Genomic DNA, 25,341 nt, shown 5'->3' with positions numbered 1-25,341 from the left:
CGGGAATGCTGGCTCTGTGAGAGCAGTCTCAGTGGAGCATCTGTGACCCCTCAGTGGTTCATAGAATTGGTAATGAACTTGGTCTCTTTCTCATTCTAGTCCCCCATTCTGCCTCCACAGGCCTCAGAGTTAAGTCCAGTGGGGCTGGGGAGGGAGATAAACCACACCACACCCAGAATGCTCCCCCCGCCACTACAGTTGGGCCCCATGGCATTAGGCGGTTACAGGTTCCTTCTCTCCCAAAGCAAATTTGTTTCCCAAGACTCTTTTCAGTCCCCTGGCAAAACAAGTTTGAAGAGCAAGAAGTGAAAGGCAGTGAAAAGGTGACAGGAACAGTGGACTGCAGTAGGCTGGAGGGGCTGCACTGCTAGAGTGGGTGTCCTGGTGTTACTGAAAGGAGTTTGTGGGGTCCGGCTGCTCGCCGCTCAAAGGACAACAAACAGGCCAGGCTGGCGGAAAGGAAAGTTTGCTTTATTTCAGATGCTGGCAACTGTAGGGGGAGGGTGGCAGACATCTATCTGTCCAAAGGCTGACTCCCCCCACCCCCTCCACAAGAACGGGGTGTGTGTGAGCTTTTATAGACAGGGGGGCGGTGGCTATATGCAGAAACAGCACAGTCATCTCTAACAGTCATCTTCAGATTAGTTATCAGTGCTCTGACCAGCATCATCTTGATTGTTTTCAGTACAGTTAATCTTCAGGTTCAGGGTCCCTTTGTTCTCATTTCTTTGCGGCCAATTCTTGGAATTGTGGCAACTCACGTCCTGGGTATGGTCTGGTCATCAAGTCGCTAACTTCTCCACCTGGTGTTTTAGTATCTGTAAGACAGCTCACAGGATATGGCTCAGAATAGTATCTAGAGCCCTTGAGAAAGAACTAAAGGTCCTTGACTTATGTTTAACGACTACATTATTATTATTTAGTCTCCTTTAACTGTTTTCCTTTGTTTCTGCATTTCTCAATTCTCTGATTAAACTTATTTTTTGACTAAAGTTTCCCACAGTCAAAAGGCAGGCAGAGGACATAGTGGTGGTGGGGGGTGGGGGGGGTGGGGGTGGCGTATGGTAAGGAGCATAGGGTCCTGCTCCATTTCACTAGCAGGAGTGAGCTGGAAAAACAGTGGAGAGCAGTTACAATAGAGGAATGAAACAGAATGCCAGTGAAGGGTTGCGGTCACTGGTAATAACAAGAAACAATAGAAGTGCTTAACAAATGTTAACTAGTAGGGGGAAAAAATACCTTTTCCCCCTGCAAAGGACTATTTTCCCCCAAAACTGAACATCTACTCTACCCTGTGCTGTGTTCAGTTGTCTGACTCTTGTGACCCCATCAGTTCAGCTCAGCTGTCATGTCTGACTCTTTGCGACCTCATGGACTGCAGCACACCAGGCTTCCCTGACCATCACCAACTCCCGGAACTTGCTGAAACTCATGTCCATTGAATCAGTCATGCCATCCAACCATCTTATTCTCTGTCATCCCCTTCTCTTCCTTTCTTCAATCTTTCCCAGCATCAGGGTCTTATCCAGAGTCAACTCTTCGCATGAGGGGGCCAAAGTATTGGAGTTTCAGCTTCAGCATCAGTCCTTCCAATGAATATTCAGGACTCATTTCCTTTAGGATGGACTGGTTGGATCTCCTTGCAGTCCAAGGGACTCTCAAGAGTCTTCTCCAACACCACAGTTCAAATGCATCAATTCTTCGGCACTCAGCCTTCTTCACAGTCCAACTCTCACATCCATACATGACTACTGGAAAAACCATAGCCTTGACTAGATGGACTTTTGTTGGCAAAGTAACGTCTCTGCTTTTTAATATGCTATCTAAGTTGGTCATAGCTTTTCTTCCAAGGACTAAGCGTCTTTTAATTTCACGGCTGCAGTCACCATCTGCAGTGATTTTGGAGCCCCCAAAAATAAAGTCTGTCACTGTTTCCATTGTTTCCCCATCTATTTGCCATGAAGGGATGGGCCCAGATGCCATGAGCTTCATTTTTTGAATGTTGAGTTTTAAGCCAACTTTTTCACTCTCCTCTTTCACTTTCATCAAGAGGCTATATAGTTCTTCTTTGCTTTCTGCCATAAGGGTGGTGTCATCTGCAAATCTGAGGTTATTGATATTTCTCCCAGAAATCTTGATTCTAGCTTGTGCTTCATCCAGCCCAGCATTTCGCATGATGTACTCTGTATGTAAGTTAAATAAGCCGGATGATAAAACAAAGCCTTGACCTATTCCTTTCCCAATTTTGAACCAGTTATTTGTTCCATGCCCAGTTCTAACTGCTGCTTCTTGACCTGCATACAGATTTCTCAGGACACAGGTAACGTGGACTTAGCCCATTGTGATCCCATGAACAACCTTACCCCATTATGACCCCATGGCCAACCTTACCCCATTGTGACCCCAGGGCCAACCTTACCCCATTGTGACCCCATGGACTGCAGCAAATCAGGATCTTCTGTCCATAGAATTCTCCAGGCAAGAATACTGGAGTGAGTTGCCATGTCCTCCTCCAGGGGATCTTCCCAACCCAGGGATGGAACCCTTACCTCCTTGTATTGCAGGTGGATTCTTCACTGCTGAGCCACTGGGTAAGCCCCCTACTCTGCCCTGTATACGACTAAAGCCAGAGTATCTTCCAAACTCCAAAATCACAAATGGAAGAAACGGCAAATTCCTTTCACCTATGCAAGTGAGCAGCATTTATGTAATTCCAGCAGGGAGCAGCAACAATGTTTACCTGAATACATTCAGTTCAGTTCAGTCGCTCAGTCATGTCCGACTCTTTGCGACCCCATGAATTGCAGCACGCCAGGCCTCCCTGTCCATCACCAACTCCCGGAGTTCACACAAACTCATGTCCATCGAGTCAGTGATGCCATCCAGCCATCTCATCCTCTATGGTCCCCTTCTTCTCCTGCCCCCAACCCCTCCCAGCATCAGAGTCATTTCCAATGAGTCAACTCTTTGCAAGAGGTGGCCAAAGTATTGGAGTTTCAGCTTCAGCACCAGTCCTTCCAATGAATATTCAGGACTCATTTCCTTTAGGATGGACTGGTTGGATCTCCTTGCAGTCCAAGGGACTCTCAAGAGTCTTCTCCAACACCACAGTTCAAAAGCATTAATTCTTCAGCACTCAGCTTTCTTCACAGTCCAACTCTCACATCCATACATGACCATAGGAAAAACCATAGCCTTGACTAGACAGACTTTTGTTAGCAAGGTAATATCTCTGCTTTTGAATATGCTACCTAGGTTGGTCATAACTTTCCTTCCAAGGAGTAAGCCTCTTTTAATTTCATGGCTACAATCACCATCTGCAGTGATTCTGGAGCCCAAAAAACAAAGTCTGACACTGTTTCCACCGTTTCCCCATCTATTTCCCATGAAGTGACAGGACTAGATGCCATGATCTTAGTTTTCTGAATTTTGAGCTTTAAGCCAACTTTTTCACTCTCCTCTTTCACTTTCAACAAGAGGCTTTTTAGTTCCTCTTCACTTTCTGCCATAAGGGTGGTGTCATCTGCATATCTGAGGTTATTGATATTTCTCCCAGCAATCTTGATTCCAGCTTGTGCTTCTTCCGGCCCAGTGTTTCTCATGATGTACTCTGCATAGAAGTTCAATAAGCAGGGTGACAATATACAGCCTTGATGCACTCCTTTTCCTATTTGGAACCAGTCTGTTGTTCCATGTCCAGTTCTAACTGTTGCTTCCTGACCTGCATATAGGTTTCTCAAGAGGCAGGTCAGGTGGTCTGCTATTCCCATCTTTTTCAGAATTTTCCACAGTTTATTGTGATCCACACAGTCAAAGGCTTTGGCATAGTCAATAAAGCAGAAATAGATGTTTTTCTGGAACTCGCTTGCTTTTTCCATGATCCAGCAGATGTTGGCAATTTGATTTCTGGTTCCTCTGCCTTTTTAAAAACCAGCTTGAACATCTGGAAGTTCACAATTCACATACTGCTGAAGCCTGGCTTGGAGAATTTTGAGCATTACTTTACTAGCATGTGAGATGAGTGCAACTGTGCAGTAAGTAGTTTGAGTATTCTTTGGCATTGCCTTTCTTAGGGATTGGAATGAAAACTGACCTTTTCCAGTCCTGTGGCCACTGCTGAGTTTTCCAAATTTGCTGGCATATTGAGTGCAGCACTTTCACAGCATCATCTTTCAGGATTTGAAATAGCTCAACTGGAATTCCATCACCTCCACTAGCTTTGTTCGTAGTGATGCTTTCTAAGGCCCACTTGACTTCACATTCCAGGATGTCTGGCTCTAGGTGAGTGATCACACCATCATGATTATCTGGGTCGTGAAGCTCTATTTTGTACAGTTCTTCTGTGTATTATTGCCCCCTCTTCTTAATATCTTCTGCTTAGTTCCATACCATTTCTGTCCTTTATCAAGCCCATCTTTGCATGAAATGTTCCCTTGGTATCTCTAATTTTCTTGAAGAGATCTCTAGTCTTTCCCATTCTGTTGTTTTCCTCTATTTCTTTGTGCTGATCACTGAGGAAGGCTTTCTTATCTCTCCTTGCTATTCTTTGGAACTCTGCATTCAGATGCTTATATCTTTCCTTGTCTCCTTTGCTTTTCGTTTCTCTTCTTTCCACAGGTATTTGTAAGGCATCCTCAGACAGCCATTTTGCTTTTTTGCATTTCTTTTCCATGGGGATGGTCTTGATCCCTGTCTCCTGTACAATGTCACGAACCTCTGTCCATAGTTCATCAGGCACTCTATCTATCAGATCTAGTCCCTTAAATCTATTTCTCACTTCCACTGTATAATCATAAGGGATTTGATTTAGGTCAAACCTGAATGGTCTAGTGGTTTTCTTCACTTTCTTCAATTTAAGTCTGAATTTGGCAATAAGGAGTTCATGATCTGAGCCACAGTCAGCTCTCGGTCTTGTTTTTGCCTACTGTATAGAGGTTCTCCATCTTCGGCTGCAACGAATATAATCAATCTGACTTCGGTATTGACCATCTGGTGATGTCCATGTGTAGAGTCTTCTCCTGTTTTGTTGGAAGAGGGTGTTTGCTATTACCAGTGCATTCTCTTAGCAAAACTCTATTAGCTTTTGCCCTGCTTCATTCCATACTCCAAGGCCAAATTTGCCTGTTACTCCAGGTGTTTCTTGACTTTCTACTTTTGCATTCCAGTCCCCTATAATAAAAAGGACATCTTTTGGGGGTGTTAGTTCTAAAAGGTCTTGTAGGTCTTCATAGAACCATTCAACTTTAGCTTCTTCAGCATTACTGGTTGGGGCATAGGCTTGGATAACTGTGATACTGAATGGTTTGCCTTGGAAATGAACAGAGATCATTCTGTCATTTTTGAGATTGCATCCAAGTACTGCATTTTTAACTCTTTTGTTGACTATGATGGCTACTCCATTTCTTCTAAGGGATTCCTGCCCGCAGTAGTAGATATAATGGTCATCTGAGTTAAATTCACCCATTCCAGATGGGTGAATCCCAAAATACATTACGGTTCATTATACAAAAAAACTCGTATACAGTCTCTCGGAAAAATTCCAACACCAAAGGACACTCTGCCCTTCACTGCGCCCGCCCCCGTCGCCCACCATCCTGTCCCCAAGGCTCGCTTAAGGGGGAATAAAAGGAGACAGAGCGGAGGTGCACTGACACCACGACGCAGGGAGAGGTGACCGCAAGCTCGGAACCCAGCAGAGGGCGCCCGTCTGCCGGGCCTCCCAGGACCTCGCCCCTCCCGGCAGGCTGAGACCGGCGTCCCGCGCCGGCGTTTTTAAAATGGAAACAAACCCGGCCACGCCCCCTGCCCCGAGGCCGCCGGGAAAAATGGTGCCGCCCCGTGGGGCGTCCTAGCCGGCCACGCAAAGGTTTCCTCAGGTGGAGTCCGCAGGCTTCCCCTAGCCCCTTCTCCCTCGGCTCCCTCCCTGCGCACCTGGTCTCCGGCTAACTCGATGGACACCTCAACGCAGCATCCGGCCGCCCTCGACCTCTCCGGGCTTCACCACCGGCCCGCCTGCCCCGCCCTCCGGAAGTGACGACACTCGACCGGCCCTGCTGGTGTCCCGTCGGGCCTCGCGGCGGCGCGGGAAGATGGCGGCGTCGGGAGCCGTGGAACGGAGCTTCGTGGAGCTCGTCGGCGCTGAGCGCGAAAGGCCGAGGCGCTTTCGGGAGTTCACCGTCTGCGGCATTGGTACGGCACCATCCCAGCAGAGCGCGATCCGAACCTTCCCCTCGGGCCTCTCCTGTGGAGTCCTCCATCCCAAACCCTCCCCCCGCCCCGTTACCCTTCTGAGCCCACATGCCTCTTAGCACAGGAATCAGAGCTACCTTCGGGTCCTGCTGCCTCCTCTTTCCTCCCCTTTCATTCTGTATGGACTGTCAGTCCGTCCTCCTCTGCTTTCTCAGCGACCTCAGTCCGTGTCACCCCCAGAGAACCACGTGTGCAGGCTGACCACTCACCTTTTACAGGAACTGCAAATGCAGCGGCCGGAGCCGTGAAATACAGTGAGAGCGCGGGAGGCTTCTACTATGTGGAAAGTGGCAAGTTGTTCTCCGTCACCAGAAACAGATTCATTCATTGGTGAGTGCTGTGTTTGGCAAGCCCTCTGGAAGGTCGGGTCGTTCGGCGGCTGAATTTTCGTGTCTGGCCCTAAGATGTCATTCATTTTCCCAGTGGTTGTAGACAGGAAAAGAAAAAAAGACTGCTTTCTGTTGATGTCTTAATCAGTGGAGAATTAAGGAGACCCAGAGTTCTGGAAGAGGTACCCTCCCAGGCAACACTAAAAGCAGGAGAAATGCAGCATAGGGGCTAAAGCCCCAAAGACCAGTTTTTAAACATGAGCCCATTATGTATTTGTAGTGCTTTACATTCATTCTATGAATGAAGCTTCTTTCATTCTGTGTGTTTGAGCCTTTACTTGTCAGGCACTGCTAGGTGTCCTGGGGACAAAATGACTAACAAAAACAATCCGTTTCCATCATGCAAGGCGTGGCAGTGTAAGAGAAGTGGACCTACCTTTCATGGGGCAGTTTTGAGAAGGAAAAAGGCATTAAGCTAATGTTCATACATAGGTATATGAATACAGATTTTTCATTCTTGCCTCAGAGAAGAATAGGGTTTTGAGAGGCTAATGGGAAGACCAGGTATTATTGGTGGGGCTGGAGAGGCCTAAAGTAAGTCACATTTAATCTGAGATTGGAAGGGTGAAAGGTTAGCCAAGCAAGGTGTTGCGGGAGAGATCATTTGAGCAAGTGGGATCACTATCTCCAAAATCCATGAGGTGAAAAGAATTTGACAGGTTTGAGGAACTGACTAAAGATCTGTGCGGTTTAACTGAAAATGGGCAAAATGGATAAGGACGTGAGAGATGCTGAGACTAGCAGCTAGGCTGGACTCATCATGAAGGACCTCAGGCTGTGCTTGGTCTTTGTTCTGGTGCACGGGCTTCTCATTACGGCGCCTTCTCGTTGCAGAGCACAGGCTCTGGAGCATGGCCTTAGTTACTGCATAGCATGTGGAATCTTCCTAGCCCAGGGATCAAACTGATGTCCTGAGGGTTGGCAAGCAGATTCTTAACCACTAGACTACCAGGGAAGCCCCAAGATAATGTGAATTTTATCCTGAGTATGTTGAGCAGTCATTGAAAGTCTATAAAGGATTACTAACATGATCAAAATCACATTTTAAAATAATCATTCTGCTTTGTGTAAAGTAGATTTGGGATGGATGGGTAAAATACAAAAGAGGTTTGCTTTTATGATGGACCAAGTAAAACACTGAAAGGTTGTTGTTGAATCACGCAAAGACGCCGGGATTCTTGGCCCCCGGAGGAAAAGAATTCAATCCGGGGCCAGAGAGGAGGCTTGATCACTCAGAGCTTTTGTGTAATAAAGTTTTATTAAAGTATAAAGGAGATAGAGAATGCTTCTGACATAGGCATCAAAAGGGTGCAGAAAGAGTACCCCCCTGTTAGTCTTCAGCTGGATGTTATATAGCCCACTCCAGTACTCTTGCCTGGAAAATCCCATGGACGGAGGAGCCTGGTGGGCTGCAGTCCATGGGGTCGCTAGAAGTCAGACACGACTGAATGACTTCACTTTCACTTTTCACTTTCATGCATTGGAGAAGGAAATGGCAATCCACTCCAGTGTTCTTGCCTGGAGAATCCCAGGGAGCCTGCCGTCTATGGGGTCGCACAGAGTTGGACACGACTGAAGCGACTTAGCAGCAGCAGCAGCAGTCTGTTAATGAAAGAAAGGGATGTCTTAAAACTCAGAATGGCACCAGGCCCCTCACCTATAAGATGCATTTTGGGATAATCTTGGCACCAAATGGTTCTTCCTGGGCCATAAAATGATTAACCTGAGTCTTGAAGAAGGGCAGATCACCATACAAATAGTTTCCTTTACATAGATTAGAGGAACAATATCTGTATAACATACTGGTTTGTCAAGTAGGTTCTGAGCCAAGAGGCAGAACCAACTTGAAGACAGAGTTTGGGGTAAATGCGTAGTATATTAGCATAGCTTAAGATCAACATTTCCATAAGAAAAAGGCATTGGTTATCTCTATGTTTGACAATAGTTAACTTCTTGTGAAACCTGGTGTCATTATGGCAACACAGTATTTTAAGGGACCTCCTTTTAAATGTGCACAGAGAAGGAAAAAATATCGCTAGTTTGTTTCCTCCTGCCACTTGCAGGCTATTTCCTCCGTTTGGAGACCCCGGCCTTCATGCCCGTTACCCTGTCAACATGTTGGTGACTCAGCTGTGGGAGTAGCTAGAAAAACAGAAATGGATGGATTCGAGATACACTTAGAGGGTAGCTTCATTAGGACCAGGTGATAGACTGACTATGGGATAAAGGATGGTAAGGGAAAAGGAGGGAGCAAGGACAAGTTCCTGTCTTTTGGTGTGACTGACCAGATATCCTGCAGAAGGACTGCCATCTTCTGAGATGTAGAAGATGGGTTTTGGACAGATGTTAAGTAGTTCTTTTAGACGTGCTATTAAAGTGTCTGTGTAGTTGCTCTTTGACAATGTCAGGTAGGCATTGAAATTTATAGGCTCAGAAGAAAGACCTATGTTAGAGGTGCAAATCTCATTGATTTCAGAAATATTTTTGAGTGCCCAATATGTTCCAACACAGTGCTGAAGAATCTACCTGCCAGTACAGGGGACACAAGAGATGTGAGTTCGATCCCTAGGTCAGGAAAATCCCCTAGAGGAGGGCATGGCAACCCACTGCAGTATTCTTGCCTGGAGAATCCCATGGACAGAGGATCTTAGCAAGCTGTGTAGGGCTTTGGATTGCAAAGAGTCAGACTGAAGTGACTTTGCACACACAATGTGTTCTGGTGAATGTTTAGGGACTGGGAACATAGCAGGGAATAAAGCAGACAATCCTTGCTCTCAGCGGAAGCTGATCAATAACAGTAACCCCAAAAAACAGTAGTTCATCAGGTGATATGTGGAATGGAGAACAGGGAAGGGAGAAGGGGAATTATTATGTTTAATATTTCACATAGGGTAGTTGGGCAAGACCCAGTGATAAGTTAACATTTGATCAGAGAAAATAAGGGTACCCAAGGGATGAGATTTCAGGTAAAGCCTTCGAAGAAAAAGGGCAAAAATACTGAGACAGGATCTTGTGTGTTGTTTTCAAAGAATGGCAAAGGGCCAGAAGTCTGCCTCTTGAGAGAATGAAGGATAGAAGAATAAGGTAGCCAAGGGGCAGATTAGGGCTTTGTCAGTTATTTCAAGGCTGTGACTTTTACTTTGAGCGAGAAGAGGGTTTTAAGTGAAGAAGTACTATGAATAACAGTGTTTTTAAAAGATTGCTTGTCTGCTGTGTTGAGAACAGAGTGTAGTAGGAAGGGATGGGAGCAGGGAGACCAATTAGAGGTTGGTGCCAGAATCCACACACAAGACGTTGGTGGCTTAAAATGAGTTTGGTATTGTTAGAGGCTGTGAGAAATCTTCTAATAGTGGATATGTTTTTAAATGATTTTGTTCGAATTTAGTGTCGGATCAGATGTAGGGTATATATAGAAAGGAAAAATTCAAGGGTGAACCCCATATTTTTGGCTTGAGCAACTGGAAGTTATGGAGACACTATCCATGAGTTGGGAAAAAAGTGGAGGTGAAGAAGGTGTTTTTTCTGGTTTGCTGGGTCCAGGAATTCTGTTTCAGACAGGTGTAGTTTGAGATCCCTGATATACAAGTGCAAGTTTGAGGCAGTAGTCAGGAGGTGAGTGGAGAGTGTGGGCTGAAGAAGATACAGATTTAGAACTCATTGTCAGTCAAAGCTGTTAAACCAAAGGTGATCGCCTATAGCAGTGATCCGCAAGCTTCTTGGCACCAAGGACCAGTTTCACAGAAGACAATTTTCCCACAGATCTGGGGTGGGGGGACTGGTTTCAGAACGATTCAGGCACATTACATCTGCTGTGCCCTTGGTTATTGTGACATCAGCTCCACCTCAGATCATGAAGCGTTAGATCCCGGAGGTGGAAGCCCGCTGACAGAGAGGAGATTTGGGTAGTGCAGTAGATGAGATCTGGTTAGGACACTCCCAGCATAGTGCTGTCTGTGGTTCTGAAGCTACCACATAGCAGAATTATAAGTGAGCAGGAGTCTATCCTGCTTCCTAGCACAAGGAAGCTTTAGAAGGGAAACACCCACATTTATAAGATCACTGTAGTTTGATGCTATAGTAATTATATGTAGAGGCCATGTTACACTATAAGATGTAAGTGTGTGGTGTGAATTTTAATCCTAGTGAGTTTAATTGAATTGACTATTGTTCCAAAGGTTTCCCAGGTGGTGCTAGTGGTAAAGAACCCATCTGCCAATGGGGAAGACAAGATAGACCTGTGTTCAGTCCCTAGGTTGGGAAGATCCCCCCTGGAGCAGGGCATGGCAGCCCACTCCAGTATTCTTGCCTGGAGAATCCCGTGGACAGAGGAGCCTGAAGGGCTGCAGTCCAGAGGGTTGCAAAAAGTCTGAACTAACTAAAGCGACTTAACACTTTGTTCTAAACGTACTATCAAGTTTGGAAATGTCTCCATTTAACAGAGAATCATATAATAATAGTTGAATTGCATATAATACTGTTTTGTAGACTATACAATGTGGTTTGGAATGTCAGAATTGATTTGAGTTTGCTTATCCAAAGTTTTTGAATTAGAGTTCACCTGAAAACTATTGTCATACATTTCCATGCAACAATCAGAAAGAAAAGCGTAAACTCTTTTTTTTGTTGTTTTTTACAAATGTCTCTTTTTAATAGGAAAACCTCTGGAGATACATTGGAGCTGGTGGAAGAGTCATTGGACATAAATCTGTTGAATAATGCGGTTCGCCTCAAATTCCAAAACTGCGTCCTTCTACCCGGAGGAGTTCATGTCTCTGAGACTCAGAATCATGTGATGGTCTTGATATTAACCAATCAGACCGTGCATCGATTGCTTTTACCACACCCTTCCCGGATGTATAGGAGTGTAAGTTGGTTAAGTGTAATGTCCTTTATTTCTCAGGTTACTCGGTCACCAAGTTAGTATTAGAGCAATGTCCTTTGGAATTGAAGAAAGGGTGGATTCCTTGCTAGCCCTAACCAAGCACACTTTCATGCTGCCATTGTTGTTTAGTCACTAAGTCATGATCGGCTCATTTGCGACCCTATGGAATATAGCCCCCCAGGCTCCTCTGTCCGGGGAATTACTGGAGCGGGTTGCCATTTCCACCTCCAGGGGATCTTCTCCACCCAGGGATCGACCCCACGTCTCGTGAATTGCAGGCAGATTCTTTACCGAGGAGCTGCTGGGGAAGCCGCATACTTTCCTAGTTACTATTTAAAATGATCAAATACATTCTAAGTTGCAAAAATAGTTTCATTAAAAAGAACAGCTTCTTTTTTCAACTCAACAATTTTTTACTTTAAAAACATTGATAGCAATTGGGAGGAACTGAGCAAAATTTGTTTATTTTGTTTTTAACAGATTTTTCTTTTTCATTTCTCCACAGGAGTTGGCAATCGAAAGTCAGATGCAGTCAATATTCACTGACATTGGAAAAGTTGATTTTAGGGATCCTTGCAACTATCAGTTGATCCCATCAGTGCCTGGCCTCTCCCCTGGTTCTGTCGCCTCAGCAGCCTGGCTGAGCAATGATGGGGAGGCTCTGTTTGCTCTGCCATCTGCCTCTGGGGGAATCTTTGTTCTTAAACTACCTCCTTATGACGTACCTGGTAAGAACGGGAATGCAACATGGATTTAATTTTAAACAGATACTGGCATTAAGACAGACGTTAGAAATCTAAGACCATTATCCAGTGCAGGAACTGCTTCCAAGCCACCCTAAATTGGTTATTCATCATTACTTTCCTGATGAGTCCCTAACACTTTACAGTTTTTCCCAAGAGGGTGGGATTTTACACAGTGAATGAGGAACTGCAGCTTACTGGAATATAGGAAAACAGGTGGCTCTAAGGTGGCCTATTCTAAGGCCTTTAGTAGAGATGAGTTGACTGATGTCTATTTTCAGTTTGAGGTGCTGTAACTAAAATAAGTTTAACTGAAACAAGGAAGCTCAGTGCTGCTACCATGCTCCAAGTTACCCCCTTCTCTTACTGAACTATTGCAGTTGCTTCCTAATTTCTTCCCAGACCTGTCCTTAGCCCTCTGCAGAAACTTCTCAGGCGGATGCCATTCCACTGCTCGAAGCCCTCAGGGCAGGGCTGTTCTTCATCTCACTCCAATAAACGCCATAAGCATCCTTAGGGCGCTGCCCTGCTGCCTCTCTCCCTGTGTCTTCTCATTCTTTCTCCCCTCCTCCAAACCAGCCACATGTCTTCTGGCAGTTCCTTGAACATACCAGGCACATCTGCCAAAGGGCTTTGGTGATGTTCAATCACTCAGTTGTGTCCGACTCTGCAACCCAATGGACTGCAGCACACCAGGCTTCCCAGTCCTTCACCGTCTTCCAGTGCTTGCTCACACTCATTTCCATTGAGTCAGTGATGCCGTCCAACCATCTCGTCCTCTGTTGTCCCCTTCTGCCTTCAATCTTTCCCAGCGTCAGGGTGTTTTCCAGTGAGTCGGCTCTTCACATCTGGTGGCCAAAGGATTGGAGCTTCAGTTTGAGCATCAGTCCTTCTGATGAATATTCAGGATTGATTTCCTTTAGGATTGACTGGTTTGATCTCCTTTGATCATCCAAGGGGCTCTCAAGAGTCTTCTCCAAAACAGTTAAAAAGCTTCAGTTCTTCAGTGCTCTGCCTTCTTTATGTTCCATTCGCAAATCCATGGATGACTACTGGAAGAACTATAGCTCTGACTATACAGACCTTTGTCAGCACAGTAATGTCTCTGCTTTTTAATATGCTGTCTAGGTTGATCATAGCTTTTCTTCCAAGGAGCAAGCGTCTGTTAACTTCATGGCTGCAGTCACTGTCCTCAGTGATTTTGGAGCCCAAGAAAATAAAGTCTGTCACTGTTTCCATTGTTTCCCCATCTGTTTGCCATGAAGTGATGGGACCGGATGCCATGATCTTAGTTTTTTGAATGTTGAATTTTAAGCCAGCCTTTTCACTCTCTTCTTTCACCTTCATCAAGAGGCTTTTCTTTGCTTTCTGCCATAAGGGTGGTGTCATCTGCATATCTGAGGTTGTTGATATTTCTCCCTGCAGTCTTGATTCCAGGGCTTTGGTGGGAATAGTCTGTCCCCAGCTACCACTGTGGCTCATTCTCTCAACTTCTTTAGGTCCTTTCTCAGTGGGTAATCTGACCACTTTTTAAAATTGTAACGCGCGCCACCTCCTCCCCCCATTCACTGTACCCTTTCTGTGTTTTCTTTTTCTCCACTTAAGGCACTCTGTTTACTTTGTTAACTGCCTGCTTCTCCCTTCCTCTCAGTGGAATGTTAAGTTCCAGGAGGACCAGACTGTTTTCACTTGTATTTTCTGCTGTATCTCTCACATCTAGAACTGCTCCTAGCACAGGAAAGGTACTGATTGTTGCTTTTGGAAAGAATGAAGTGCTGCTTCTGAGCAGCCACATGGGTTACCATTTGTAAATGGTAAAAATTTCCCCTCAGAATATAAAACTGCTGTTGCTCTTGATCCAGTAATGATTCAGAATATTTTAGTTAGGAGATATCTATGGAAAAGGTACAGCCTAAGACTTCCTTGGTGTAGAAAGCTCACCCGTTATAAATTCCTTGTTCACGGTTGCATACTCTTGTCTTTGGGTTTCGCCAAGTATGGTCACGAGGTGCCTTGGGTATCACTGGCCTGTTTTCTGTCTTGCAGGGGTGGTGTCAATCGTGGAGCTGAAACAAAGTTCAGTGATGCAGCGCCTGCTCATAGGCTGGATGCCCACAGCTATCAGGTGAGTGGTCTCTAGCCGGTGAATCAGAGAGCCCAAGAGTGTGAGCCTTTGCCCTGGTCAGCGGCGATTAGTGCTTCCAGTCTGACTCCAAGACAAATAAACGTTTTGCTGGAAAGGAGAAGGGTCTACACAACACCGCACTCCGTCTACCATAGTAACCGGACACGAGTCAGATAGAAAGTGTGCTATTGCACACCAGCCTGGAAACTCTTGCTCCTTCCGTTAAAAGTGTACATTTTATTTTGTCTCTTAAATTGCAAACTCCAATGATCAGGTAATTGGCGCCAATAAAATGCTAATGCTCAGCCTTCCGTTTTCAGAGGGGACCAGGGGCCTTCAGATCGTACCCTGAGCCTCGCTGCGCATTGTGCCGAGCACGATGCCTTCATCTTTGCTCTGTGTCAAGATCATAAACTACGAATGTGGTCTTACAAGGTAAATGCTACATTGATAGTTACTGTAAGTTAAAATAGGATTGCGAATTGTAGAGAAATTGAAATGTCTTGTTTCCTCTCGTAAAGATGATCAGATCTCTTACTTTGGAAATGATGGGCCATTTCCAGATTCAGACAGTTTCATTTAATTTTATTTTTCCTACATTTCTCCCCTAAATTTTTGTATTTTTATTTTGGGAAATTAAGTCCTACAAAAACGTTGAAGTCATACAAAGTACACTCCTCACTTCAGGACAAATGCAGTTTTAAAATGCAAGTTGGAAAAAAAAAATGCAAGTTGGGAGAACTTCTGCTGGTGGTCCAGTGTCTAAGATTCTGTGCTCCCTATGCAGGGGGTGCATGTTTGATCCCTGGTTGGGCAACTAAGATCCCACATGCCACACAGTGTGGCCAAAAACTTTTTTTTTTTTTTTAATAAAAACTTTAAAAAATAAAATGCAAGTTGGTAAAATAGTGTTCAACCTTTGAATACAAAACAGCTAATGATTTTATCTATCAGACCAAAGAAATGTTTTCATCTCAGCCCTTTAAAAAAAAAAGTAAACCTTAGGGCCCTTCAGCAGATAAATTGCATATGGTGCTAGATATGATGAATATGCATTCTTTAAAAAGGGAAGGAGTTTTTTTCCCATCTTGAATGTTCTTTAATACCACTTACTAAATCTTTTCTTGACAGGACCAAATGTGCCTGATGGTGGCTGACATGCTGGAGTTTGTCCCTGTAAATAAAGATCTCCGGCTCACTGCTGGGACTGGACACAAGCTGCGACTTGCTTATTCCCCTTCCCTGGGACTCTACCTGGGAGTATACCTGCACGCACCAAAGCGAGGACAGGTATGAGGCAGCTGAGACATGTATCGCGTTATTCTGTGTGTGCTGGCGTGGAGCAGCAGCGGCAGGCTCATCGAGCCTCTTTTCAGCTCCTCACATCAGCCTCTAGATGTATCTTGCATTGTTTCCACACAAAAAAAATGTTTCCACTTTTTGTGCTACTGTGTGAATTGAAAGATCTGAAAGGAAAATTCAGGATGAAAGGGAGCAGAGAGTTTAAAGGAACATGGGAGGAAAGTGAAGTGAAAGTCGCTCAGTCGTGTCCGACTCTTTGCAACCCTGTGGACTATACAGTCCATGGAATTCTCTAGGCCAGAATACTAGAGTGGGTAACCTTCCTCTTCGCCAGGGATCACACCCAGGTCTCCCACATTGCAGGTGGATTCTTTACCAGCTGAGCCACAAGGGAAGTCCGTGGAAGGAAAGGTTAACCAAAACTAAACAAGAAAGAGCTAGTTTGAAAGTCTGAGTGAAAAAAATGGAGTTGTGAACGGGATGTAGGTGTTATTAAGTAGTGCAGGGGAAGTTAATTTTATGAAATGATTTTGCTCATCATTCAAACATTAGCTGTTGTATGTCGATGAGGTATTTAGGATACAATACAGTGGTGTAAGGGTTGCCTGAGGAGGCCTTACAAAGAGCCGAGAAAAGAAGAGAAGCTAAAGGCAAAGGAGAAAGAGAAAGATATAACCATTTGAATGCAGAGTTCTAAAGAATAGCAAGGAGAGATAAGAAAGCCTTCTTCAGTGATCAATGGAAAGAAATAGAGGAAAACAATAGAATGGGAAAGATTAGAGATCTCTTCAAGAAGATTAGAGATACCAAGGGAGCATTTCATGCAAAGATGGGCTCGATAAAGGACAGAAATGGTATGGACCTAACAGAAGCAGAAGATTTTAAGAAGAGGTGGCAAGAATACACAGAAGAATTGTACAAAAAAGATCTTCACAACCCAGATAATCATGATGGTGTGATCACTCACCTAGAGCCAGACATCCTGGAATGTGAAGTCAAGTGGGCCTTAGCATCACTACGAACAAAGCTAGTGGAGGTGATGGAATTCCAGTTGAGCTTTTTCAAATCCTGAAAGATGATGCTGTGAAAGTGCTACACTCAATATGCCAGCAAATTTGGAAAACTCAGCAATGGCCACAGGACTGGAAAAGGTCAGTTTTCATTCCAATCCCTAAGAAAGGCAATGCCAAAGAATGCTCAAACTACCGTACAATTGCACTCATCTCACATGCTAGTAAAGTAGTGCTCAAAATTCTCCAAGCCAGGCTTCAGCAGTACATGAACCATGAAATTCCAGATGTTCAAGCTGGATTTAGAAAAGGCAGAGGAACCAGAGATCAAATTGCCAGCATCCATTGATTCATGGAAAAAGCAAGAGAGTTCCAGAAAAACATCTACTTCTGCTTTATTGACTATACTAAAGCCTTTGACTGTGTAGATCACAACAGACTGTGGAAAATTCTTAAAAAGATGGGAATACCAGACCACCTTACCTGCCTCCTGAGAGATCTGTATGCAGGTCAAGAAGCAACAGTTAGAACTGGACATGGAACAACAGTTCTTTGTTCATTTGGAACTGGTCCAAATGAACCAAATCGGGAAAGGAGAATGTCAAGGCTGTATATTGTCACCCTGCTTATTTAACTTATATGCAGAGTACATCATGAGAAACGCTGGGCTGGATGAAGCTCAAGCTGGAATCAGGATTGCTGGGAGAAATATCAATAAACTCAGATATGCAGATGACACCACCCTTATGGCAGAAAGCAGCAAGAACTAAGCCCTGTGGCACAGCCAAATAAATAAATAGATTGTTGGATATTGTGTTTGGCACGGTGCCGGGCCCTTTATGTACATTAACAGCAGATGCTTGGACCGTGTGCTTCCTCTGGACTCACACCCCACACATACCATCCATTTAATCCTAGTGCCATTCGAGCAAGGTTGGGTCTGTCCTCCTCCCTCCACTGGAGCCCTGATTCCCCCTGCTGGGTGCTGATCTGTTTGGGGCCCCTCCTCAGTCCCGCTGGGCTCTGGTGTCTCAGTCCATCAGCAGACTCCGGGAGACAGTGAAGGGCAGAGGAGCCCAGTGTGCTGAAGCCCATGTGTCAGGCACGACTGAGCGACTAAACGAGAGCGGTCCCGCTCCAGGGTGCCCTTTCACATGGATGCCCTCCTCACCCCCTCGGGCGCTGACACTGCGCTGGTCCACCCCCGTGCAGTGGACACCCTCCTCGCCTCCTTGGGCTCTAGTCTCCAGTGCGGGCTGTCTCTCCATGTGGACCCTCCTCGCCCTGCGCAAGTTTCCACCCTGCCCCAGGCCTTCCATGTCGGTGGACGCCCTCTCGCCCTGCTCACATTCATCGCCCGAAGCCAGGCTGCTGCCTGATACGGAGACTCTTATTCTTACCTCCTTGGGTTCTTTTTTTGTTTTGTTTCATTTTTTACCTTTTTGGCCAAACTGTCTCGCGTGCAGAATCTTAGTTCCCTGACCAGGGATCAGACTCACGCCCCCTGCATTGGAAACAGGGTCTCAACCACTGGACCACAAGAGAAGTCATTTGTCCTTGGGTTCTTGATTCATGCCCCCCGCTCCCTGGGCTCAGTAATTTGTTAGGATGGCCCACAGAACTCAGGGAACCACTCACAGTTACTGGTTTATTATACAGTAAATGCTGAAGACGTAGGTAAGGTGAGGTCCAGAAGGGTCTTGAGGCATTGAGGCACACCACCGTCCCGGCACATGGATATCTTCCCCAGCTTGGGCACTCCCCACACCCCATAGGGATAGGGGTTCTTACGGAGGCTTCATCACATAGGCATGATGGATTATTGAGCCAGTGGCCTTTCTTCCCTTTCTAGAAAATAGGGGTCTGGGCTGAAAGTTGCAAGATTCTAGTCAGGCTTCCTCTTTCTGGTGACCAGATGCCATCCTGAAGCTATCCAGGAGTCAGCTCTTGGAGCAGAAGGCGTTCCTGTCACTCAGGAAATGCACAAGGATTTAGGAGTCTGTGCTGGGAGCCAGGGTCAAAGACCAGCTACTAGAACAAAAGGTGTCCCTAGCGCCTCTGTCACCACTCCGAAGACTGCAGGGGTTTTAGGAGCTCGGTGTCAGGAGCCGGAGACCGACATGTATCTTTATTGCAACTTCGCAGACTCTGATAGAGATTTGTTAACTCTAGATCATACTGAAAAGCATTGTCATTTTAGCAGTATTAAGGTTTCTGCTTCATGAACACGGGACGCTTTTCCATTTAATGTTTTATAGTTTTCATGATACAGGTTTTGTGGGGTTTTTTTAATCAACTTATTCCTATGTATTTTATTCCTTTTGATACTATTGTAAGTGAAGTTATCTTAATTTCATTTCCGGTTCCTCATTGCAGGTTTATAGAAATATAATTGACTTTTTTATATTGATTTTATATATACTGAACTCTTTTTAGTTCTGGTAGTGTTATAATGGAATCCTTGGAACTTCCTATTTATAGGACAGCAACATCTGCAAATAAAGATAGTTTTATTACTTCCTTTCCAATTTGTGTGCATTTTCTTTTTTTTGTCTTAATTTCCTTGAACAGGTCCTCCAGTATAGTGTTGAATAGAAGTGACAAGAGTTGACACCCTCATCTTATTTCCAGTTTAAGAGAGAAAGCTTTGGGTGTTTCACCACTGAGTATAATGTTAGCTGTGTATCTTTTGTGTTGAGGAAGTTCCTGTCTATTCCTAGCTTGTTGAATTTTTATCATGAAAGGGTGTTCAGGTTGGTGCCACTGTGACATTAGGACATCAGTAATTTGACCCACTGTTGCTTTTTTGCATTATCAGTGCAAATATTAACACAATGAAAAGGGCGAATGATGTAGAATTACTGTGATGAGTTTTGACCTCACTGACCCCCTGAAATTAGTCTCGGGGACCTCTAGGTGTCTGTGGACCACATTTTGAGAGCCTGTGCTCTAAAGATTACACTGAGATTGGATGTGTTATTCTAGGATTAGGGTCAGATTGAGCAGAGCTATTACCTCCTTTGGTTTAAGCATTAAGGTTCTATTAATGGAGCCTAAAATCATAGACACTTCATTTTTAGCAGCCATGTAATGCTGGTGTGCCTATTCAGAGTATAATGAAGATTTGTTTATTGGTTGTGGTGGGTCTTTGTTGCTGCAAACAGCTTTCTTTTAGTTGGAGTGAGTTGGGGCCACTCTTGGTTGTGATGTGTGGGCTTCTTGTTGCTATGGCGTCTCTTGTTGTGGAGCAGTCTCCATTCCTCTGAGGCCTCTAGGATCTTCCTGGACCAGGGATCAAACCGATGTCCCTTGCATTGCAAAGCAGATTCTTAACCACTGGACCACCACGGAAGCCCTGTTTGGCCTTTTTAATCTCTGTAGTAGTTTACATCCATTCCTGTTAGTTTCATTTGTTTCTTCTTGGTTTTCTTTTGGTTCTTTGGACACTATTCTGTTAAGTGCATTAATTTAATCATTCTCAGCCTCATGTCCTCAGTGTTATATTATGCCATATGTATTTCCATGTGGGCTTCCTTGGGCTCAATGCTTAAGAATCTACCTGAAATGCAGGAGACATGGGTTTGATCCTTGGGTTTGGAAGATGCCCTGGAGGAAAAAATGGCAACTTGCTCCAGTATTCTTGCCTGGGAAATCCCATGGACAGAGGAGCCTGGTGGACTATAGTCCATGGGTTGAAAAACAGTTGGACAGGACTTAGCCACTACACAGTAATAATAATAGTTTCCATCTAGGACAGCAATAAAAATCTCAAACAGAAGTGCCATAGACCTGTGATGTGGTCTGTGGAATGGTTTTGGGCCACAAATTGTTTGTTACTAGTTTGCAATAAAATAAATACAGAAACTGAGAGAATGGAACCATAAGTGATTTGACGTTGCCACAGACATGCATGGTTTCTATATGTCATGAAAGTATTAGTCTGAGGGACTTCTCTAGCGGTCCAGTGATTTAAGACCCCATGATTCCACTGCAGAGTACGCAGGTTCAGTCCCCGCTTGGATTAAGATTCCCACATGCCACCCAGTGGAGCCCCGGCCCGTGTCCCCCAGCCCCCTCCCCAAAAAAAGAATATTAGTCTGGAGCAGGTTAAAAAATTTAAAAAAAAAAAAGCACACCTTTGTTCCTTTACTACAGGTGGTTTGAGAAGCGCTGCACTAGACCAGCGTTTTCCCAACTTTTTGGCTGGAAGAACAACAAATAGTTTACCTGGCTATCGACACCGTTATGTGGCGATGGACATATAACAGAAAACAGTTTTCATGAAACATGTTCACCATGGGTGATGAACTGATAAGCTCTTAATCTTTTTTTTTCCTTAAATGCTGGTTGAGACCTACTAAGTTGATTCATGTCTCACTAGTGTTTTGAGATATGTAGCTGGTAAAATGTAGCTGGAGGCAGGAATGAATGTGGCTACTACATATTTTTCTCATACTTTGTACAGTCTATTGTTTTCTCAAAGGGAATCACTATATATATATTTTTAAAGCTTCTTGTGAACAGTTGCTTATGTTATCAGGATAGAATCATCACTCTTATTAGTTTATAGTACATTTTCTTTGTCAAGAAATTATTTAAAATAACGTTCATTAAATATTATTTTTGAGTTTGACATCTTTTTTGTTTTGGCAGTAGAGTTAAATATGAAACATGAATTATAGGTTTTTGTTTGTAGTGAAGATTGACTCGAGTTGATTTTTATCATGTGTATGTTTTAAATTATTTTTGGTAAAAGCATTAAAAATAGGTTTCTGACCATAGATTCCACTTTGTACCCAAGGATAGCTACCATGGCGGGGGAAATAGTAAATATCAAGTGTTAGGGAGGATGTGGAGGCAGTGGCACCCTTGTGTATTACCCGTGGGGATGTAAGATGCTGCAGCCACTGTGGGGTGCAGCTTGGTGGCTCCTCAATTTCCGTATGACCAAGCAGTTCCTCTTCTGGACATATACCCAGAAGAATTCAAAGTAGGGTCTTGATATTTGTACACCCACATTCTTACCAACAATATTCCTGACAGCCACAAAATGGAAGCAGCCTAAGTCTCCATCGATGACTGGATAGACAAGATGTGGTATTTACATAAAACGGAATGTTATCCAACTTTGAAAGGAAAGAAATTCCGACACATGCTGCAATGAGGGTAAACCTTGAGGATATTGTCCTAAGTAAAAATACAGCCCCTAAAAGACAGGTACCATTATGTTGAGGAGTCAAGATCCTAGAGAGAGACAGTAGGATGCTGGTTGCCAGGAGCTGGGGGCGAGGTGGGCGGGAATGGGGGATTTAATGAACACAGGGTTTCTGTTTTGAAACACACAAAGTTTTGGAGGTTGGTTGCACAAGTATAAATGTACTTAATACTACTAAGGTGTACAGTTAAAAATAGTTAAGATGGTAAATGCTACATATATTTTACCACACATTTTTTTTTATTGGTTTTTGAATGCTAATAACTCTTGCTTGCTTAGAAAAATGGCATGTTGGTTATTTCAAGTATTAACTTAGCAACTTGTGTTTTATCAGTTCTGCGTTTTCCAGTTGGTGAGCGCTGAGAATAACCGCTACAGCCTAGATCACATCTCCTCACTGTTCACTTCTCAGGTAGGTTGAATCATGCTTTGCATATCACACAAGTACAGGAAAGAAGTATTGGCTAACTTAGCTGTTGTAATGGGATTGTAATCTTCAAGTGGAATATTTAATGAAACTTCGTCCAAACAAAAGTTGATTTGGATTTCACCTGGTTGACATGGCACCATCTTTTGTTTCCATGTTTTTACCTCTCCTGCTTATACGAGTATAACTCACCATAAAGTAGTACCTTTTCTGTCTTATTTTAACCTGTTTTTGTTTGTTTTCTCCCTACATTTCCTTCCAGGAGACACTGATTGACTTTGCCTTAACCTCTACGGATATCTGGGCCCTGTGGCATGACGCTGAGAACCAGACAGCTGTGAAATACATCAACTTTGAACAGTGCGGTTCCTCTCCTCTGTCCTCCTACCTTGCCCCAGGCAAAGTCACTCTTAGAGAAGGGAGCTCATTGTGTAGGGCAAAAGTCAAATGTGTTCATTTAAAGGATTCAGCCCTGGGTTTGCCTGCTTTCTGACATACCTTCTGTATCATTTTGTGTTCTTACCTTACGGTTTTAGGAAAGAAAAAGGATTCTTAGAGTTGGAATGACACAGAAAACATGCATATAACCATCTTTATTGGGAGAGGCAGCACATATCCAAAATACTTCTTTTTTTTGTTTGTTTTTCTAACGAGCTCTGGCTGGCTTTATTAAAGAAAAGCTGTACATGATTGACTTTTTACCAGTCTGTTCTGGCACGACCTGGATCACCTGCACCCGTGACAGCCAGTGTGCATGCTCTGGTATCTTCCACATGCGTTGCCAGTTCCGTGTTAATACCCCTGCAGCGATGGAGGCCTGTTCTGGCTAACATGGCCGAACACTGTACTTCAGATTTCCCCGAGGCTGGGTACTTGGCAAGGATGGCCGGTTTCGCTTTGCCTTGTCTGATCGTTGGCAGCATTTGCTCGTACCCCAGCACCCACTTTCCACTTTTCATGACGGGTTGGAGCCTAGAGTTGAGCAACTCCAGCGACTTTTTCATGTTCACCGTCTTCCTGCCTTAAGTGTGGGATGTCCCCAGGCAAGGCAGCCTCCAAGAAGGCTGGGGAGCGAGAAAGTTCCCAAATACTTGTAATCTGCACATTTCCATTGTTTTGAAGCAAAGTCCGTTTCTGAGACCCACAACTTCCAAAAGTCACTGCAGCCCCTTTGAGGTCTCAGTGTCCTCACCCTAACTAAGGTAAAAAGTAGATTCTACAACAACAGTGCTTCTCAAACTTCGTTTTTTGATCAGGAAACCCTTTTATTTACATAATATTCATTTTAATATTTTTAACAGTTACAAAACACATTTAAGAACCAGTTTTGAATCAAGACACTTCTGTAATTCCTGAAACGTATGAAGGATTCCCTGGATCATATTTTGATGCTCTTGGAACTACAGTTGCCCCTTGAACAGCATGGATTTTAAACTGGGGGGGGGTCCACTTAATACATCGATTTTTTTCATAGTAGTTACTCTAGTACTGTTGGATCTCCAGTTCCCTGAATAAGCTGTACCTGGGTTTTTGAGGGTCGGCACCTGTAAACCCCCCATGTTGTTTAAGAGTCAACTATAAAGTAATTGTACCCAAGGGGTCCCTCATGAAACCATATTCTAGATTAGAATTCTAGGAGTGGTTGCCCCCAGCTTGACCCTGAACCACACCTCAGAAAGCAGAGAGTACTTACAGATGGCATCCAGGCAAAGTGGGTTAAAAAAGCAAAGAATCCAGTGTCGGGTGAGTTTGAAACCTGGTTCTCCAGCTTATTAGCTGTGAGCTACCCTAAACCTCACTTTCGACATCTTAAAATGAGGGCAGTGTATCCTTCAAAGAATTATCATAAGGTATAAATGAAGTGTGGGATTCTCTGGTAGCTCAGCTGATAAAGAATTCGCCTTCAGTGCAGGAGACCCCAGTTTGATTCCTGAGTCGGGAACGTCCCCTGGAGAAGGGTTAGGCTACCCACTCCAGTATTCTTGGACTTCCCTTGTGGCTCAGCTGGTAAAGAATCCACCTGCAATGCAGGAGACCTGGGTTCGACCCCTGGGTTGGGAAGATCCCCTGGAGAAAGGAAAGGCTACCCTCTCCTGTATCCTGGCCTGAAGAATCCCCATGGACAGAGGAGCTTGGCAGGCTACAGTCCATGGGGTCACAAAGAGTTGGACAGGACTGAGCAACTAAGCACATACATGAAGTATATCTAGAATTACACCTGCGGAAGGTGTAGCATATGGTAAATGTAGAATGAAAGTTAGCTACTATTTGTAGATTTGTGTTTAGAGTTTTAATTCAGGAAGATGCCTATCAAAAGAAGTAAGAGCACTTCTATAATCCAGACTCCGCTATGAATATGTTTCTTTTTTTGGAAACTATTTTAAATAGAATTGATTGAGGACTTCCGTGATGATCCAGTGGTTAGGATTTCATGCTGTCACTTCAAGGTGCATGGGTTCAATCCCTGGTCAGGGAAATTCCACATGTTGCCTGGCGCAGCCAGAGAAAAAATAGAATTGATCAAGCAGTAGTTGCAGAGGTCAGCAATGGGACCCTTCCTGCCCAGATATTGCTAACCACATAAGCTTCATTTTTATTCATCATCTTTACGTAGACTGATGGACTTTTTTTCTCTCTAGTAATGTTGCAGGTCAGTGGAGTCCAGTTTTTATGCAGCCTCTGCCAGAGGAAGAAATCGTCATCAGAGATGATCAAGACCCCAGAGTAAGTGACACTGAAGTTTTATATAAAGAGATGATTTATCCTGATCATCAGTTTGAGAAGAACCAGTTGTATTAGCAGAACTCTTTAAGCTGCAGATGAAAGAAACCCACCTCAAACTGCCTTAAGCTGAACGTATTGGCTTGTGCTGCTGAGAAGTTCAGAGTTACCTGGTTTCAGCCAGGGCTGGAATAATGCCATTAGGGCTTCATTTCTCCTTTGTTTCTATTCTGCTTCCCTCCTTTTTGGGTTTATTGTTGAACAAGCGCAAGCTTGTT

The 25,341-nt window shown here is 44.3% G+C and overlaps 1 protein-coding gene across 1 annotated transcript in view; it reads left to right on the top strand.

The window, feature by feature from the left end:
* The first annotated feature begins 6,060 nt into the window (after positions 1–6,060).
* Positions 6,061–25,341, top strand: part of NUP160 (nucleoporin 160) — a 43,080-nt gene continuing 23,799 nt past the window's right edge. Inside the window, exons 1-10 of the mRNA XM_040259279.1 lie at positions 6,061–6,189; positions 6,468–6,579; positions 11,292–11,502; positions 12,026–12,248; positions 14,310–14,388; positions 14,709–14,823; positions 15,520–15,678; positions 22,250–22,327; positions 22,605–22,702; positions 24,982–25,066. Coding sequence (XP_040115213.1) covers positions 6,090–6,189; positions 6,468–6,579; positions 11,292–11,502; positions 12,026–12,248; positions 14,310–14,388; positions 14,709–14,823; positions 15,520–15,678; positions 22,250–22,327; positions 22,605–22,702; positions 24,982–25,066 — 1,260 coding nt within the window. The 5' untranslated portion in view covers positions 6,061–6,089. The remainder of the gene's footprint in view (positions 6,190–6,467; positions 6,580–11,291; positions 11,503–12,025; positions 12,249–14,309; positions 14,389–14,708; positions 14,824–15,519; positions 15,679–22,249; positions 22,328–22,604; positions 22,703–24,981; positions 25,067–25,341) is intronic.

This window comes from Oryx dammah, unplaced genomic scaffold (genome assembly GCF_014754425.2).
Source record: "Oryx dammah isolate SB20612 unplaced genomic scaffold, SCBI_Odam_1.1 HiC_scaffold_17, whole genome shotgun sequence".
NCBI lineage: Eukaryota > Metazoa > Chordata > Mammalia > Artiodactyla > Bovidae > Oryx > Oryx dammah.
This window is presented reverse-complemented; position numbering and strand designations above follow the sequence as displayed.